Consider the following 17,156-nt stretch of genomic DNA (forward strand, 5'->3'; position numbering starts at 1 on the left):
AATTGCTTGAACCTGGGAGGCGGAGGCTGCAGTGAGCCGAGATCACGCCACTGCACTCCAGCCTGGGTGACAGAGCCAGACTCTGTCTCAAAAAAAATAGAAATAAAAAACTACTCAAATGACAACATGCCCCAGGTCCACAATCTGAAATTCTCAGATGCAGAGCTGTGAGAGCTTCCGATTCCAGAATTGATTGCATGTTAGGACGGGGACGTGTCAACTCACTGATATTCCTGCAGCGGAATGTAGGAGTGGAGTCAGTGCAATAAACAAACATCCTCCCGCCCGTTTCTTTGAGTTTCTCATGGAGACACTATGGGGGACCATCCAGTTTTTGGAGCTTTGGCTATTTGGGGCTAGTAGCAGAGGGTATTGTAAGCTTGCTGGTCCCTGACTGGGTGTCCCTGGTGAGCTAAGAGCTGGAGTCCCACCATCTCTCCTGAGCCTCACGATGAGAGGGGGACAACTCCTTTTTTTGTTTGTTTGTTTGACAGCGAGTCTTGCTCTATCGCCCAGGCTGGAGTGCAGTGTCACGATCTCAGCTCACTGCAAGCTCCGCCTCCCAGGTTCACGCCATTCTCCTGTCTCAGCCTCCTGAGTAGCTGGGACTAGAGGCGCCCACCACCACGCCCAGCTAATTTTTTTTGTTTTTAGTAGAGACAGGGTTTCACCGTGTTAGCCAGGATGGTCTTGATCTCCTGACCTTGTGATCCACCCGCCTCAGCCTCCCAAAGTGCTGGGATTACAGGCGTGACCCACCGCGCCCGGCCAAGAGGGGGACAACTCTTAGCCCCGTTTTCATATGGGGAAACTGAGTCTCGGGGCCATCGAGGGAATTGCTGTGGGTCGCACAATTCCTTCGATGGTCCTGGCGAGTGGCAGACTAGAATTCAAACTCAGTTCTGTTTGAGTCCAGAGCCTATGGGCTTTTATTTTTTATTATTATTATTATTTTTGAGACGGGGCCTCACCCTGTCACCCAGCCTAGAGTGCAGTGGCTCGATATTGGCTCACTGCAACCTCCGCCTCACGGGTTTCAAGCGATTCTCCTACCTCACCCTCCAGAGTAGCTGGCATTACAGGTGTGCACCACCGTGTCCAGCTAATTTTTGTATTTTTAGTACAGACAGGGTTTTGCCATTTTGGCCAGGCTGGTCTCGAACTTCTGGCCTCGAGGGATCCACTCGTCTTGGCCTCTCAAAGTGCTAGGATTACAGGCATGAGCCACCTCGAGCCTATGGGTTTCTAAATTATTATACCTGAAGGTTCCTTTACCCTGCCTGAATAATTATAACAATCATAATAAAAATTACAGCGAGCATGATTTAAATCTTACCGTCTTCCCAACCCTGAGCCCAGAGACTCTATGGATCCCCAGTTAATCCTCATAGATTCTATGATTTTCCCATTTGCAGATGAGACACAGAGGACCAGAGAGTTTTAGTGACTTGCCTTGGGTCACACAGCAAGTGGAACCCCAGGGGAGTAAACTTGGGGTCGTGTGAGTCCTTCACCAACAAAATGGGACACGGCCAGTCAAGCTGGGGTAGGCGTCATTAACATGTCAGTTAAAGTGATGTTTTTACGGACTCTGGGAAGCTAGACAGCTCCTTGTGGTGCGGCATTGAGCCCAACTGCTGATGACTGGACTTTCTGAGCTCCTGTCCCCCAATTGCCTTCCAACCCTCAGATCCTCTTCTTCCTTTTTTTTATTTTTTGTTTTTATTTTTATTTTTTGATATAGAGTCTGGCTCTGTCCCCCAGACTAGACTGCAATGGCACGATCTCGGCTCACCGCAACCTCCACCTCCCAGGTTCAAGCGATTCTCCTGCTTCAGCCTCCCAAGCAGCTGGGATTAGAGGCACGCACCACCACGCCCGGCTAATTTTTTTATTTTTAGTAGAGATGAGGTTTCACCATGTTGGCCAGACTGGTCTTGAACTCCTGGCCTCAAGTGATCTCCCCTCCTCAGCCTCCCAAAGTGCTGGGATGACAGGCCTAAGCCACCACGCCCAGCCAGGACTGGACCTTTGGAGCTCCTGTCCCCCAGTTGTCTTCCAACTCTCAGATCTTAGTTCGCCCCAAAAGTGCCGAGAACAAACAGAAATCTCGGCAAGCAACAGTTGGCTTTATTTTGTGATGCACTGATTTTTGTTTTCCTCTTCTGCTTTGTTATGGGAAATAAATGATAATCCTCTTGCCACCCGCAACACAGATGTGGTGACTCAGGGATGGGTCATCACCCGAAGACTGAAGAGCTGCATCAGAACCCCCTCTTTGCAGTCCATTGCTGTTCTGAAGCCGCAAAGGATTCTGGGACCTCTCCAGTGCCCCCCGACCCCCAGACAGCCCCCAGCTCCTGGATAGAAATGGGGGGAGTGATCTGTTTTAGGACATCCCCAAAGGCCATGCGGCCCAGACAGGAAGTTCCTACTTCCTCCTGGGCACAGAGAAGGAGAGGAGCAAGTGGAACCGGCAGATGCCAGGAAGGAACTGGGTTAACCGTGCCAAGCCCCAGCCATCACAAGGCAACTGGAGCCAGCTATGTGCACAGTCCAGCACCAGGCCCTCACAGGAAACGCAGCTGCTGGGGAAGTGGGGAGCCAGGCCGGGCAGCCGGAGGGGCAGGAGGCTCGGCCTCTCAGTCCCGCTCTGGCTCAGACTAGCTGCTGACCCCCGATAAATCCTGCTGCCTCCTTGGGCCTCATTTTCCCCATGTGGCACTGGGGTTCTGTGGTGTTTCTGTCCCCCAAGGCAGGTGAACAGGGCAGTCAGGAGCATGGACTTTGGAAACAGAATTCTATGTGTGAGTCTCAGCTGTGTGACCTTGGGCAAGTCGCTCTGCCTCTCTGAGCCTCAGTTTATCCTTTGGGGGACACTAGCAGCGCCTGCCTCAAAGTGCTAAGAACAGGCCGGGCACAATGGCTCATATCTGTAATCTCATCACTTTGAGGAGGCCAAGGCAGGTGGATCACCTAAGGTCAGGAGTTCGAGACCAGCCTGGATAACATGGTGAAACCCTGTCTCTACTAAAAATACAAAAATTAGCCGGGGGGATGGTGCACACTTGTAGTCCCCGCTACTCAGGAAGCTGAGGCAAGAGGATTGCTTGAACCCGGGAGGCAAAGGTTGCAGTGAGCCAAGATCGCACCACTGCACTCCAACCGGGGTGATAGAGTAAGACTCTGCCTCAAAAAAAAATAAAAAATAAAAATTTTAAAGTGCTAAGGACATAACTGGTCCCTTTCACAGCTTTATTTTGTTGTTGTTGTTGTTGTTCCCTTTCTTTTCTTCTCTTTTTTTGTTTTTGTTTTTGTTTAGAGACTGGGTCTTGCTATGTTGTCCAGGCTGATCTTGAACTCCTGGGCTCAAGTGATCCTTCTGCCTTAGCCTCCCGAGTAACTGGGACTACAGGCATGTGCCACCATACCCGGCTCACGGCTTCATGCTGACTCTTCCCCTTCCCCAATATGAGGATTGCTTCATGTCAGGGACAGACCCACCCCCACCCTGGTCCTTTTTGCCATCTTCCTCAAAAGGATCAGCCACCTACAGGTAAAAAACACAGCTTTTGGATTCAATTCCTGTTTCCAAGAAGGGACAGAGGTCTGGAGGTAGCCCTCAGACCTGCCTCCAGGGATGAGGTGGTTTAAACCGCAGTCCACAGTGCTACATCAGTGCCTGGGGACATGGATGACGTCCCCTGCCCTCCATCGGTAAAAGGGGCCTCCTGCTTTGGGGCTGGTTGAATAGTGCCCAGAGTAGTATGTGGAAGGGACTTTCCCAGCTCCAGGAAGATATGATACAGTGTCTGGGGGAAGTTTCCCCCAAAAACGATTCATTCATTCATTCATTCATTCAGCATTTCTTGAGCATCTACTATATGGCAGGCTCATTGTACACCTGTGCTAGATGCTGGAGACACAGGGATGAAGAAGACAGATATGGTCCCTACGCTTTTGTTGCTTGCTGTATAGCTGGAGAGATAAACAATAAACAAGTAAACAAATAGTGAGGGCCAGGAAGAAAAATCAAACAGAGTAAGGGGAAGGAGAAGATAGGACTGTCTTTATAGCTAGGGTAGTCAGGGAAGACTTCTCTGAGGAGGCGACACTTGGGTTGAGACCTACGTGGAGTGAAAGGGCCAGCCAGCCAAAGGTCAGGAATAAACGACATTGAGGTGTTCGAGGAAAGAGCACTAAAAGTGATAAACCCCTAGCTTGATAGATCAAGGAAAAAAATGAGCAAAGGCAGAAATGATCAATAGCAAGAGCAAAAGAGGGGACATCACTGCAGATCCTACAGACAGTAGCAGGAGAACAAGGGAATGTTATAAATGTTATGCCAATAAATTTGATAACACAGGCAAAATGGACGAATTATTTGAAAGACACAAATGATCAAAACCCACAGAAGAAGAAGTAGATAGCCTAAGTAGCCCTATTTATTTAAAATAATAAGACATATCAATATGATATGTCATAATATGACACATTAATATGTCAAATATAGATAGATAGATGATAGATAGATAGATAGATAGATAGATAGATAGATAGATAGATAGATAGATAGATTTTTTTTTTTTTTTTTGAGGTGGAGTTTCACTCTTATTGCCTAGGCTGGAGTGCAGTGGCGTGATCTTGGCTCACTGCAACCTCTGCCTCTGAGTTCAAGCAATTCTCCTGCCTCAGCTTCTCAAGTAGCTGGGACTACAGGTGCACACCACCATGCCAGGCTAATTTTTGTATTTTTAGTAGAGACAGGGTTTCACTGCATTAGCCAGGACGGTCTCGATCTCCTGACCTCGTGATCCACTCGCCTCAGCCTCCCGAAGTGCTGTGATTGCAGGCGTGAGTCACCACACCCGGCCCTGATTTTTTATATTTTTAGTAGAGACGGGGTTTCACCGTGTTAGCCAGGCTGGTCTCAATCTCCTGACCTCATGATCTGCCCACCTCGGCCTCCCAAAGTGCTGGGATTACAGGCGTGAGCCACCACGCCTGGTCTTTTTTTTTTTTTTTTTTTTTTTGAGACAGAGTCAGCTTTGCTCTGTCACCCAGGCTGGAGTGCAATGGCATGATCATAGCTCACTGCAGCCTCAACCTCCCAGGCTCAAGTGATCCTCTCACCTCAACCTCCCAAGTAGTTGGAACCACAGGTGCGCACCACCATGACTGGCTAATTATTTTTTTTATTTATTTTTTTTAGAGACAGGGTCTTGCTGTGTTGCCCAGGCTGGATTCAAACTCCTAAGCTCAAGCGATCCTCCCACCTAGGCCTCCCAAACTGCTAAGATTACAGGAATGAGCCACTATGCCCTGCTGAAATATTCTTTTATTTAGTTCAGCAAGAGAGATCAAGGCTACAGTTGAAAGGGCCCCTGACTGTGTGCAGTGGCTCACGCCTGTAATCCCCACACTTTGGGAGGCCAAGGTGGTAGGATCACCTGAGGTCAGGGGTTCGAGACCAGCCTGGCCAACATGGTGAAACCCCATCTCTACTAAAAATACAAAAATTAGCCGGGCCTGGTGGCAGGTGCCTGTAACCCCAGCTACTGGGGAGGCTGAGGCCAGAAAATCACTTCAACCCAAGAGACAGAGATTGCAGTGAGCTGAGATCGCACCACTGCTCTCCAGCCTGGGTGACAAAGCGAGACTCTGTCTCAAAAAAAACAAAAATAAGGCTGGGCACGGTGGCTCATGCCTGTAATCCCAGCACTTTGGGAGGCCGAGGTGGGCAGATCACGAGGTCAGGACTTCGAGACCAGCCTGACCAACATAGTGAAACTCCATCTCTACTAAAAATACAAAAATTAGCTGGGTTTGTTAGTGCACACCAGTAGTCCCAGCTACTCAGGAGACTGAGGCAGGAAAATCACTTGAACACAGGAGGCGGAGGTTGCAGTGAGCTGAGATCTCACCACTGCACTCCAACCGGGGGGACAGAGCAAGATTCAATCTAAAAAAAAAAAAAAAAAAAGAGGCTGGGCGCGGTGGCTCACGCCTGTAATCCCAACACTTTGGGAGGCCAAGGCGGGCTGATCACCAGGTCAGGAGTTCGAGACCAGCCTGGCCAACATGGTGGAACCCCATCTCTACTAAAAATACAAAAAAAAAAAAAATTAACTGGGCGTGGTGGCGCACGCCTATAATCCCAGCTACTCAGGAGGCTGAGACAGGACAATTGCTTGAACCCGGGAGGCGGAGGTTGCAGTGAGTTGAGATCGCACCACTGCACTCCAGCCTGGGTGATAGAGCAAGACTCCGTCTCAAAAAAAAAAAAAAAAGAAAAGAAGAGAAAAAAGAAAGAAAGGGCCCCCAGTGAAGGTGCAGTTCCTGGGGGTCTCCTCCGTCCCACTCGATGTTCTCTCTCTTTCCTCTTGGGCTGCCTCTTCCCACCGAATGAGGAAAGGACGATGGCGACCATCACAGGATGATCACCCTCTTTGCCCCGGGCAGACACAAGTGAGTCCAGAAGACTCGAGACCTTCTCCAGCCCCCAGCCCAGAGCTCGGGGATCCCAGGAGACCCTCCCAGGCTAGCATCCCCGGGCTTAGGCCAATGGGGCCACAATCGGGGAAAGGTATTGGGGAAACAAGCTATGGGAATGAGAAGACTCTGAGGTTTCAGAGATCAGAACTTTTTTTTTTTTTTTGAGATGGAGTTTTGTTCTTGTTGCCCAGGCTGGGGTGCAATGGTGCAATCCTGGCTCACTGCAGCCTCCACCTCCCAGTTTCAAGCGATTCTCCTGCCTCAGCCTCCCCAGTAACTGGGATTACAGGCACATGCCACCACACCCAGCTAATTGTTTTGTATTTTGAGTAGAGACGGGGTTTCGCCATGTTGACCAGGCTGATCTCGAACTCCTGGCCTCAGGTGATCTGCCCCCCTTGGCCTCCAAAAGTGCTGGGATTACAGGCGTTATTTATTTATTTATTTATTTAGACATGAGTCTTGCTCTGTCATCCAGGCTGGAGTGCAGTGGCATGATCTCGGCTCACTGCAACCTCTGCCTCCCGGGTTCAAGTGATTCTCTTGCCTCAGCCTCCCGAGTAGCTGGGATTATAGGTGTGTGCCACCATGCCCAGCTAATTTTTGTTTGTTTGTGTGTTTGTTTGTTCGAGATGGCGTCTCACTCTGTTGCCAGGCTGGAGTGCAGTGGCATGATCTCAGCTCACTGCAATCTCCACCTCCTGGTTTCACGCGATTCTGCTGCCCCAGCCTCCCGAGTAGCAGGGACTACAGGCGTGCACCACCACGTCTGGCTAATTTTGGGTATTTTGGTAGAGATGGGGTTTCACTGTGTTGGACAGGCTGGTCTCGATCTCCTGACCTTGTGATTCACCCTCCTCGGCCTCCCAAAATGCTGGGATTACAGGCATGAGCCACCATGCCCGGCTAATTTTTGGTATTTTAGTAGAGACAGGGCTTCACCATGTTGGCCTGGCTGTGTCTTGAACTCCTGACCTCAAGTGATCCCGCCTGCCTGGGCCTCCCAAAGTGCTGAAATCACAGGCTTGACCCACTGCACCCAGCCAGAGTTCAGAATCTTGAACCGTTACTGACGTCGGCTCCCCCATCTGAAGCCTCCGCATGGAAGCACCACCCTGTTTTGTTTTCTGCTAGATAATTCTTGTTGCCAGAATTATTTTATCTGCTTATGAGTTTACAGACTAAATGTCTTGGCTCCTTCACGGGAAATGAGATCCAGGAAGACGGAAATATCTTCCCCTGTTTGGCTGCTGTGTCCCTGGGAGCTACTCAATAAATCTTGAATGAATGAATAATGAATGAATGAACCAATGAACCAATCAATCTATCCTTTCTAGCCCCCAAACAAGCCCTAGACAAGCCCTCTCCAGCCATGGCAGGGAGGTAAAGGCGAGAGGGAGCGTCCGGGTGAAGGAGAGGCTGGAGCCGGCCCCTCCTTTGCGGGCGGGCTGGCCAGAAAGGGTTGCACACCTGAGCTCATCATTCCCTCGCCATGACAAGACAGGTAGGGCGTGCTGGGCCTGCCCGGCAGGGGCCCGGTAGAGCCACGTCTGCTACTGTGTATGCCCCGCGCAGTGGACAGGCCTGGGCACCTGGCCACTGGTCGCACGCTGGACAAGGAACTTGGCTTCTCTGAGCCTCAGTCTTTCTCATCTGGAAAATGGGTTCCAGGCTCCCCATTCCCTGGGAGGAGGGGCGGGCTCCATGATACCAATGTCCGACCTAGCCTGATCTGCCTCCTTGCCCTGACACCCCTGCCAGCTGCCCGCCGCCCACTGCCCACCACCCACTGCCCACCACCCACTGCCCACCGACCCTGGACTCACCCAAAAGCAGCAGCTTCAGCTCCCCGCGGTCCTGCTTCTTCTGCTCCAAGAGGATCCTGTTGATCTCCTGGTCCACCCGGACGGCGGCCTTCTCATCCTCCGTCAGGCACCAGGGGCAGCAGCGCCAGGTCAGCGAGCGGGCCATGGTGCGGTGGCCTCAGTTGGCACCGGGTGGCATTGCCCCCAGGCCCCTGCTGGCCAGGGCAACCCCCAGCCCAGCCAGCCCTGGAGAGGGCTCCGGGCAGCCGGGTGCGCAGGGAGCCTGCTTTTTTCTTGGGGGTCACCCCCCAGGAACCCAGACTTCCTTGCCTGGAACACCCAGGAAGCCCGGCTCGGCGGTGGCAAGGCTTGAGTGCTGGGAACAGGGTGGGGACGGGAGAAGGTGGGGAGGCCAGGGCTCCCCGCCCGCCTCCAGACCTGCTCAGACCCGGCCCAACAGGTTGACGGCGAAGGGTGCCGGGAGAGGGTGAGGTGGGGGCCCCAGGGAGGGCGGGGCGGTGGCGGGAAAACCCCCACCGCAGACTGGGTCCTGTGTGACCAGCAGCGCCCTTCTTCCTCCTTCTGGAGAAGGGGCGGATTCTCCTCAGGCTTCATCCGGAGCTGTCCCCCTCCTTGGAGCCAATCAGGAACCATCAGACCCATGCTACTGCTGAGATATATATACATATATAGATCTATATATAATAGAGATATATAGATTTTTTTTATTTTTGAGGTGGAGTTTCACTCCTGTTGCCCAGGCTGGACTGCAGTGGCACGATCTTGACTCTGCAGCCTCTGCCTCCCAGGTTCAAGCAATTCTCCTGCCTCAGCCTCCCGAGTAGCTGGGATCACAGGCAGCCACCACCATGCCGGGCTAACTTTGGATTTTTCGTAGATAAAGGGTTTCACCATGTCGGCCAGGCTGGTCTCAAACTCCTGACCTCAGGTAATCCACCCGCCTCGGCCTCCCAAAGTGCTGGGATTACAGGCATAAACCACCATACTCAGGCCTTCTGATATATTTTTAAGAAACAGCTCAGGCCAGGCGTCACGGACTGTTTCCAGCGACTCTGCCCTGACTTCAGGTGATCCACCCTGCAGAGGTGGGTGGCTCACCTGAGGTCAGGAGTTCGAAACCAGCCTGGCCAACATGGTGAAACCCTGTCTCTACTAAAAATACAAAAAATAGCTGGTTTTATACTGACATCACCCTGTAGTTACTACTGTCGTCCTTGTTTGAGAGATGACGAAGTTGAGGCACAAAGCAGGAGAGTGACTGGCGGGGCTGGCACAAGGCAGAGCCGGGAGCCCATCCCTCACCTGCGGGGCCCCAGAGTCTAAACGCCTACCAGGCAGATTCCAGGCAGGGCCATCCCTTCATTGTGCAAGCATTCATGGAGCGCCAACTGTGTGCCAGGCACGGTAGTCAAGAGACACAGATCCCAGACCTCCTTACCTAAGGTTCTAGTTAAAGAACAGATAATAAAATAAATTTTAGGCTGGGCCCGGTGGCTCACGCATGTAATCCCTATACTTTGGGAGGCCGAGGCGGGCGGATCACGAAGTCAAGAAATCAAGATCATCCTGGCCAACGTGGTGAAACCCCGTCTCTACTAAAATACAAAAATTAGCTGGGTGTGGTGGCGCACGCCTATAGTCCCACCTACTCGGGAGGCTGAGGCAGGAGAATCACTTGAACCCGGGAGGCAGAGGTTGCAGTGAGCTGAGATCGCGCCACTGTGCTCCAGCCTGGTGACAAAGACTCCGTCTCAAAAAAAGTAAAAAATAAAAGAATAAAAAATATGGCCAGGTGAGAGTGCGGGAGCTCACATCTGTAATCAAAGTACTTTGGGAGGCTGAGGCGGGAGGATCACTTGAAGTCAGGAGTTCAAGACCAGCCTGGCCAACATGGCAAAACTCCATCTCTACTAAAAATACAAAAATTAGTTGGGCATGTTGGCACGCACTGGTAGTCCCAGCTACTTGGGAGGCTGAGGCAAGAGAATCACTTGAACCCTGAAGATGGAGGCTGCAGTGAGCCAAGATCATAACACTGCACTCCAGCCCGGGCAACACAGTGAAACCCTGTCTCCAGCAACAAACAAAACAAAACTCACTCTCTCTCTGTCTCTCTCCCTCTATATATATATACACACACACACACATACATATACACATACATATATGTATATACACTATATATATACACACACATATATACATATATATGTATGTTTATATACACTATATATACACACATACATATATACACATACATATATTATATGTATATACACATACATATATGTATATACACATACACATATTATATGTATATACACATACATATATGTATATACACATACATATATGTATATACACATACATATATGTATATACACATACATATATTATATGTATATACACATACATATATTATATGTATATACACATACTATATGTATATACACATACATATTTATATATAATATATTATATTTTTATATATTTATATTATATTATATATACTCTCCTGTATTTATAATATATACATATATTATATGTATATACACATACATATATTAAATATATACTTTTATGTGTGTATACACATACATATGTGTGTGTATATATACACACATAAAAGTATATATTTTAATATACATATATGTATATTATACATAAAAATATATATGTGTGTATATATATACACTCGTAAAATATATATATATATATTTATACACCTAAGCCCGTTGGATGGTGAAAAATTCTGCCAGAAAAATTAAGCAGAGATGTTGTTGGGGAAGTTTCAAGATTGTTGCTCTAAATGGATCAACAAAGGTCGCACAGACAAGTCATATTCAGGATCAGGAGAAGTCAGACAGGCAGATGGGGTGTAAAAGGGACTTTGGGAGCGGACCTCATTGGTCAAGGAGATATTCCCAACGAGTGCCATGAGGCCGCCCTGTCCTGATCCCTCTGGGACTTCAGGGCCCTAGGGGTGGGCTGGCGGCTGGCAGCTTGGTAAAAACATTGCTGCTTCCTAGATACTCAGATTCCCCACCCCCATTGACAGGCTGTAGAAAATTCTAGAAAGTTCTGGATCAAAACTCTCCTCCCCAAGAGATACACGTAATTCTTGTACTTCGGGGGCCTCTGGTCCCTTTACAGATAGGGCAAGGCTCAGAGAGGGTGAATGACGTGCCCAGGGCCACACAGCCATTGGCAGCCACCGTCCCCACCTCTTCCCAGACACCAGGGCTCAGTGACAGCCGTTGACGCAGCTTCACCAGCTCAGCACAAATGTGTGGTTTTCTCCACTGTTGATTCATAACGAATGGCAGATGGGAAGTACGATAGGGGCCCCCGTCTGGTCACTGGAGCTGGCAGGTGCCATCTGCCCACCCAGCCATCCACCTTCCCGCCCCCAACTGGATAGCAGCAACAAAGGGCACTCCCACCCAGGACAGGCGAAGAAACACAGAAATAGGTCATGGCCGTGCAGATCTTCCGGGGTGGCTGAAACAGAAATGACCAGCAAAACTGGGAGACAAGGCTGAGCCACAGGCCCCACAGGGTGAGCCCAGGGGGCCACTCTCCTAGCATCTCCCTGCTGGCATTTTTGGACAGGACGCCAGCACCCGCCATCTTCACAGCCTGGACCAGGGTGGCAGACCCTCTGTGGCTCCCACTGGCTTCAGAATAAATGAGCCGGCTCCCTGGATCCAGGGCCCAGGCTCTGCCCACTTCTCCAGGTTCTGAACAAACCTCCCTTGCAGTTCCCTAAACGGGCTGAGCCACTTCCTTGCCACATGCTGAGCATTCGCCGTGTATTATTAGCTCAGTTGGGAACACCAGGGTGAGCTTGTGTGTGTAGAAAATATTTCTTTCAGAAAATGCATAAAAGCTGAATGTATCACCTAATAAATTGTTGTGAAGCCGGTATCCACAGGATCCACTGGGGCCAAGACTGAGGACATTTTCAGGCCGGGCGCGGTGGCTCACGCCTGTCATCCCAGCTCTTTGGGAGGCCGAGGTGCGCAGATTACCTGAGGTCAGGAGTTCAAGACCAGCCTGGACAACATGGTGAAACCCCGTCTCTACTAAAAATAGAAAAGTTAGCCAGGTGTGTTGGTGCACGCCTGTAATCCCAGCTACTGGGGAGGCTGGGGCAGGAGAATCGCTTGAGCCTGGGAGGTGGAGGTTGCAGTGAGCTGAGAACATGCCACTGTACTCCAGCCTGGGTGACAGAGGAAGACTCTGTCTCAAAAAAAAGAAAAAGAAAAAAAACCCTCAGCCTCATAGGCCGGGCGCAGTGGCTCACGCTTGTAATCCCAGCACTTTGGGAGGCCGAGGCGGGCGGATCACGAGGTCAGGAGATCGAGACCACGGTGAAACCCCGTCTCTACCAAAAATACAAAAAAAAAAAAAAAAATTAGCCGGGCGTGGTGGCGGGCGCCTGTAGTCCCAGCTACTCGGAGAGGCTGAGGCAGGAGAATGGCGTGAACCCGGGAGGCGGAGCTTGCAGTGAGCCGAGATCGCGCCACTGCACTCCAGCCTGGGTGACAGAGTGAGACTCCGTCTCAAAAAAAACAAAAACAAAAACAAAAACAAAAACAAAAAACCTCAGCCCCACAAAGACCCCTAGTGTCTTCCCCACAGTGATCTCCACCTTCCCAGCAGTAACTATCATTCTGACTTCTGTGGTATTATTATTTATTTCCGGGTTTGGGGGGTATTGTTTGCTAATAAGATTTATTTCAGCTGGGCATGTTGGCTCACACCTATAATCTCAGCACTTTGGGTGGCTGAAGTGGGAGGATTGCTTGAACCCAGGAGTTCAAGACCAGCCTGGGCAGCATAGTGAGACCCCATTTCTTTTTTTCTTTCTTTCTTTTTTTTCTTTCTTTCTTTTTTTTTTCTTTTTTGAGACAGAGTTTTGTCATTGTTGCCCAGGCTGGAGCGCAATGGCTCGGTCTCAGCTCACTGCAACCTCCACCTCCCAGTGAGACCCCATTTCTAAAAAATAAAATAAAATAAATTAGCCGGGGGTGGTGGCTCATGCCTGTGGTCCCAGGTACTCCGGAGGCTAATGTGGGAAGATTGTTTAGGCCAGGGAGGTTGAGGCTGCAGTGAGCTATGATCGAACCACTGCACTCAAGCCTGGGTTGACAGAGCAAGCGTCTGTCTCAAAAAAAAAAAAAAAGATTTATTTTGCTTTTAATTGTCAAAATTTATGTAGCATTGTATTTACTTTATTTGGTGTATGGTTCTATGAGCTTATTTATTTATTTTTGAGATGGAGTCTGTCTCTGTCACCCAGGCTGGAGTGCAGTGGCACGATCTCGGCTCACTGCAAGCTGAGCCTCCCGGGGTTCACGCCATTCTTCCTCCTCAGCCTCCCGAATAGCTGGGACTACAGGCGCCCGCCACCACGCCGGGCTAATTTTTCGTATTTTAGTAGAGACGGGGTTTCACCGTGTTAGCCAGGCTGGTCTCGATCTCCTGACCTCGTGATCCGCCTGCCTGGGCCTCCCAAAGTGCTGCGATTACAGGCGGAAGCCACCGCGCCCGGCCTGGTTGCTATGAATTTTAACAGCTGTAGAGATTCGTGTAAATTACTGCTATAAACAGGATACAGAATGTAGTTCCATCACCTGAACAACTCCCTCCTGACCGTGGATTGGCTCTTTGTGGCTATGTTTTTTAGTGTTTTTGTTTTTTTTTCTCAGCCAGCTGTGCTTTATTGACAACGCACCACTCGGGCCTTGACCGCGCACTTCCGCGTTGGGGACAGCTGCTCCCTCTGCTGCCGCTTCTTGATCGGCAGGTTCTCCTCGTGCTTGCTGAGCGGGCGGCGCACGGCGTGTGTCTTCTTAGGCCGCAGGTCCAGGTGCTTGTACTTCTTGCCCTTGTGGAATTTCCCGCGGTTTTCTTTCTGAGTCCGGTTAATAACCGTGAGAACACGGGCAATGGATTTGCGGACGACTCGGATCTTGGTTTTTTGTTTGTTTGTTTTTGAGACACAGTCTCGCTCTGTCGCCCAGGCTGGAGTGCAGTGGCGAGATCTGCAAGCTCCGCCTCCCGGGTTCACGCCATTCTCCTGTCTCAGCCTCCGAAGTAGCTGGGACTACAGGCGCCCGCCACCACGCCCGGCTAATTTTTTTGTATTTTTAGTAGAGACGGGGTTTCACCGTGTTAGCCAGGATGGTATCGATCTCCTGACCTGGTGATCCGCCCGCCTTGGCCTCCCCAAAGTGCTGAGATTACAGGCGTGAGCCACCGCGCCCGGATTTTAGGGCGCTTGGAGGCCGCGCTGCCTGTCACTTTGGCGACGCGCAGCTGGGACAGCTCCACCTTCAGGTCGTCCAGCTGTTTCAGCAGCTCCTCCTCCTTCTTCCCGAGAAGGTCTTGGGCCTTGATCTTGGCCGTTGCTGCACAGGCCGCCGCCGCCGCTCGCTCCGAGGGAAAGAGCTGTTGCTAGGTTTTTATTTTATTTTTTGACACAAGGCCCTTCTCTCTCGCCTAGGCTGGAGTGCAGTGGTGCAATGATGGCTTACTGCAGCCTTGAGCTCCTGGGTTCAAGCGATCTTCCCACCTTAGCCTTCCGAGTACTGCGCACCACCACCATCTAATTTTTTTTTTTTTTTTTGAGACAGAGTCTCACTCTGTCGCCCAGGTTAGAGTGCAATGGCACGATCTCAGCTCACTGCAACCTCTGCCTCCCAGGTTCAAGCAATTCTCCTGCCTCATCCTCCGGATTGAGCTGGGATTTCAGGCGTGAGCCACCATGCCTGGCTAATTTTTGTATTTTTAGCAGAGACAAGCTTTCGTCCTGTTGGCCAGGCTGGTCTTGAACTCCTGGCCTCAAGTGATCCACCTGCCTCAGCCTCCCAAAATGCTGGGATTACAGGCGCGAGCCACCACACCTGGTCCAGAAAGTAGCTTCTGAGACTGGCTTCAGTTAGCATTTGCGATTCCTCTGTGTTGCTGAGTGGATCAGGAGTTCGTTGCTTTGGATGGTCCAGTGATATTCCCCTGTGTGGGTGCATTCCCGTTTATCCAAACGTGAGGGGCATTTGGTTGCTTCCAGTTTGAGGTGATCATGAACAGAGCTGCTATATAAATTTGTGTACATATTTTTTCTTTTTTTTTTCTTTTTTTTTTTTTTTTTGAGACAGCGTTTTGCTCTTGTTGCCCAGGCTAGAGTGTAATGGTGTGATCTTGGCTCACTGCAACCTCCCCCTTCCAGGTTCAAGTGATTCTCCTGCCTCAGCCTCCCGAGTAGCTGGAATTACAGGCGTGTGCCACCACACCCAGCAAATTTTTGTATTTTTAGTAGAGATGGGGGTTTCAGCATGGTGGCCAGGCTGGTCTTGAACTCCTGACCTCAGGTGATCCACCCGCCTCAGCCTCCCAAAGTGCTGGGATTACAGGCGTGAGACACCACGCCTGGCCAATGGTATTTTTGTTGCTGTTGTTTAGCTGTGGTTTGTGATAGATGCCCTTTATCAGGTTGAGGAAGTTCCTTTCTACTCCTAGTTTGCTTAGAATTTTTATCATGAATGAATGTTGAATTGTATCAAATGCATTTTCTTTATCTGTTGATATGATCATATGGTTTTTCTTTAGTCTGTTAATATGGCAAGTTATATTGACTGGTTTTCCGATGTTGAGCCCGTCTTGTATTCCTGGGATAAATGCCACCTGGTGGTGAGGTGGTTTTCTTTCTATATATGGCTGGATTTCATTGTTTCACTTGCTAACATTTTGTTAAGGATCTTAGTGTCTATGTTTTTGAGTATACTGATCTGTAATTTCCTCGTACTGTCTTTAATTTTGGTATCAGGATAATACTGGCCTCGTAAAATGAGTTGGGAAGTATTCCATCCTCTTCTATTTTCTGAAACAGATTGTGAAGAATTTGATGTTATTTTTTCTTTAAATGTTTTATAGGATTCACCACTAAAACCATCCGGGCCTAAAGTTTTATTTTATTTATTTATGTTTGTTGTTGTTGTTTGAGATGGAGTCTCACTCTGTCACCCAGGCTGGAGTGCAGTGGCGTGATCTTGGCTCACTGCAAGCTCTGCCTCCCGGGTTCATGCCATTCTCCTATATCAACCTCCCCAGTAGCTGGGACTACAGGCGCCCACCACCACGCCCAGCTAATTTTTTTTGTATTTTTAGTAGAGACGGGGTTTCACCGTGTTAGCCAGGATGGTCTCGATCTCCTGACCTCGTGATCCGCCCGCCTCGGCCTCCCAAATGTTTTATTCTTTAGAAGAGTTTAACTTCAAATTCTGTTTCTTTAATACGTATAGGACCGTTCAGGTTTTCTGTTTCTTCTTGAGTGAGTTTTGGTAGCTTGTGTCTCTTGAGAAATTGGTCCAGTTCCTTTAAGTTGTCAAATTTATGTGCATACACTTATTTGTAGTATTCCCTTATTATCCTTTAAGTTTCTTTACGGTGAGTAACGATATCCCCTCCTTTGTGCCTGTTGCTGGTAATTTCTTTCTCTTTCTCTCTGGAGGGTGAATCTAGACTAAAGGTTTATCAATTTCATTAATTTTTTTTTTCAAAGAACCAGCTTATGGCTTTATTGATTTTTCTATATTGTTTTTCTTTTTTTTATTCCATTGATTTCTATTCTTTTTTTTTTTTTTTTTTTTGAGACGGAGTCTCGCTCTGTCGCCCAGGCTGGAGTGCAGTGGCGCAATCTCGGCTCACTGCAAGCTCCGCCTCCCGGGTTCACGCCATTCTCCTGCCTCAGCCTCTCCGAGTAGCTGGGACTACAGGCGCCCGCCACCACGCCCGGCTAATTTTTTGTATTTTTAGTAGAGACGGGGTCTC

The 17,156-nt window shown here is 49.6% G+C and overlaps 3 protein-coding genes across 4 annotated transcripts in view; 1 reads left to right on the forward strand and 2 right to left on the reverse strand.

Moving 5' to 3' along the window:
- GNA15 (G protein subunit alpha 15) overlaps positions 1–8,884 on the reverse strand; it is a 28,332-nt gene extending 19,448 nt beyond the window's left edge. Inside the window, exon 1 of the mRNA XM_058428086.1 lies at positions 8,322–8,884. Coding sequence (XP_058284069.1) covers positions 8,322–8,466 — 145 coding nt within the window. The 5' untranslated portion in view covers positions 8,467–8,884. The remainder of the gene's footprint in view (positions 1–8,321) is intronic.
- The window catches only part of ZNF77 (zinc finger protein 77), a 263,032-nt gene that overhangs the window by 39,958 nt on the left and 205,918 nt on the right, over positions 1–17,156 (forward strand). The gene's annotated exons all lie outside the window — the stretch shown is intronic.
- The window catches only part of LOC116483717 (large ribosomal subunit protein uL29-like), a 7,585-nt gene continuing 4,475 nt past the window's right edge, over positions 14,047–17,156 (reverse strand). The window contains exons 2-3 of the mRNA XM_058428765.1: positions 14,574–14,783; positions 14,047–14,298 (exon numbers count right to left, since the gene is read on the reverse strand). Of these exons, the coding sequence (XP_058284748.1) occupies positions 14,047–14,298; positions 14,574–14,783 (462 nt within the window). The remainder of the gene's footprint in view (positions 14,299–14,573; positions 14,784–17,156) is intronic.

This window comes from Hylobates moloch, unplaced genomic scaffold (assembly GCF_009828535.3).
Source record: "Hylobates moloch isolate HMO894 unplaced genomic scaffold, HMol_V3 SCAFFOLD_15, whole genome shotgun sequence".
NCBI lineage: Eukaryota > Metazoa > Chordata > Mammalia > Primates > Hylobatidae > Hylobates > Hylobates moloch.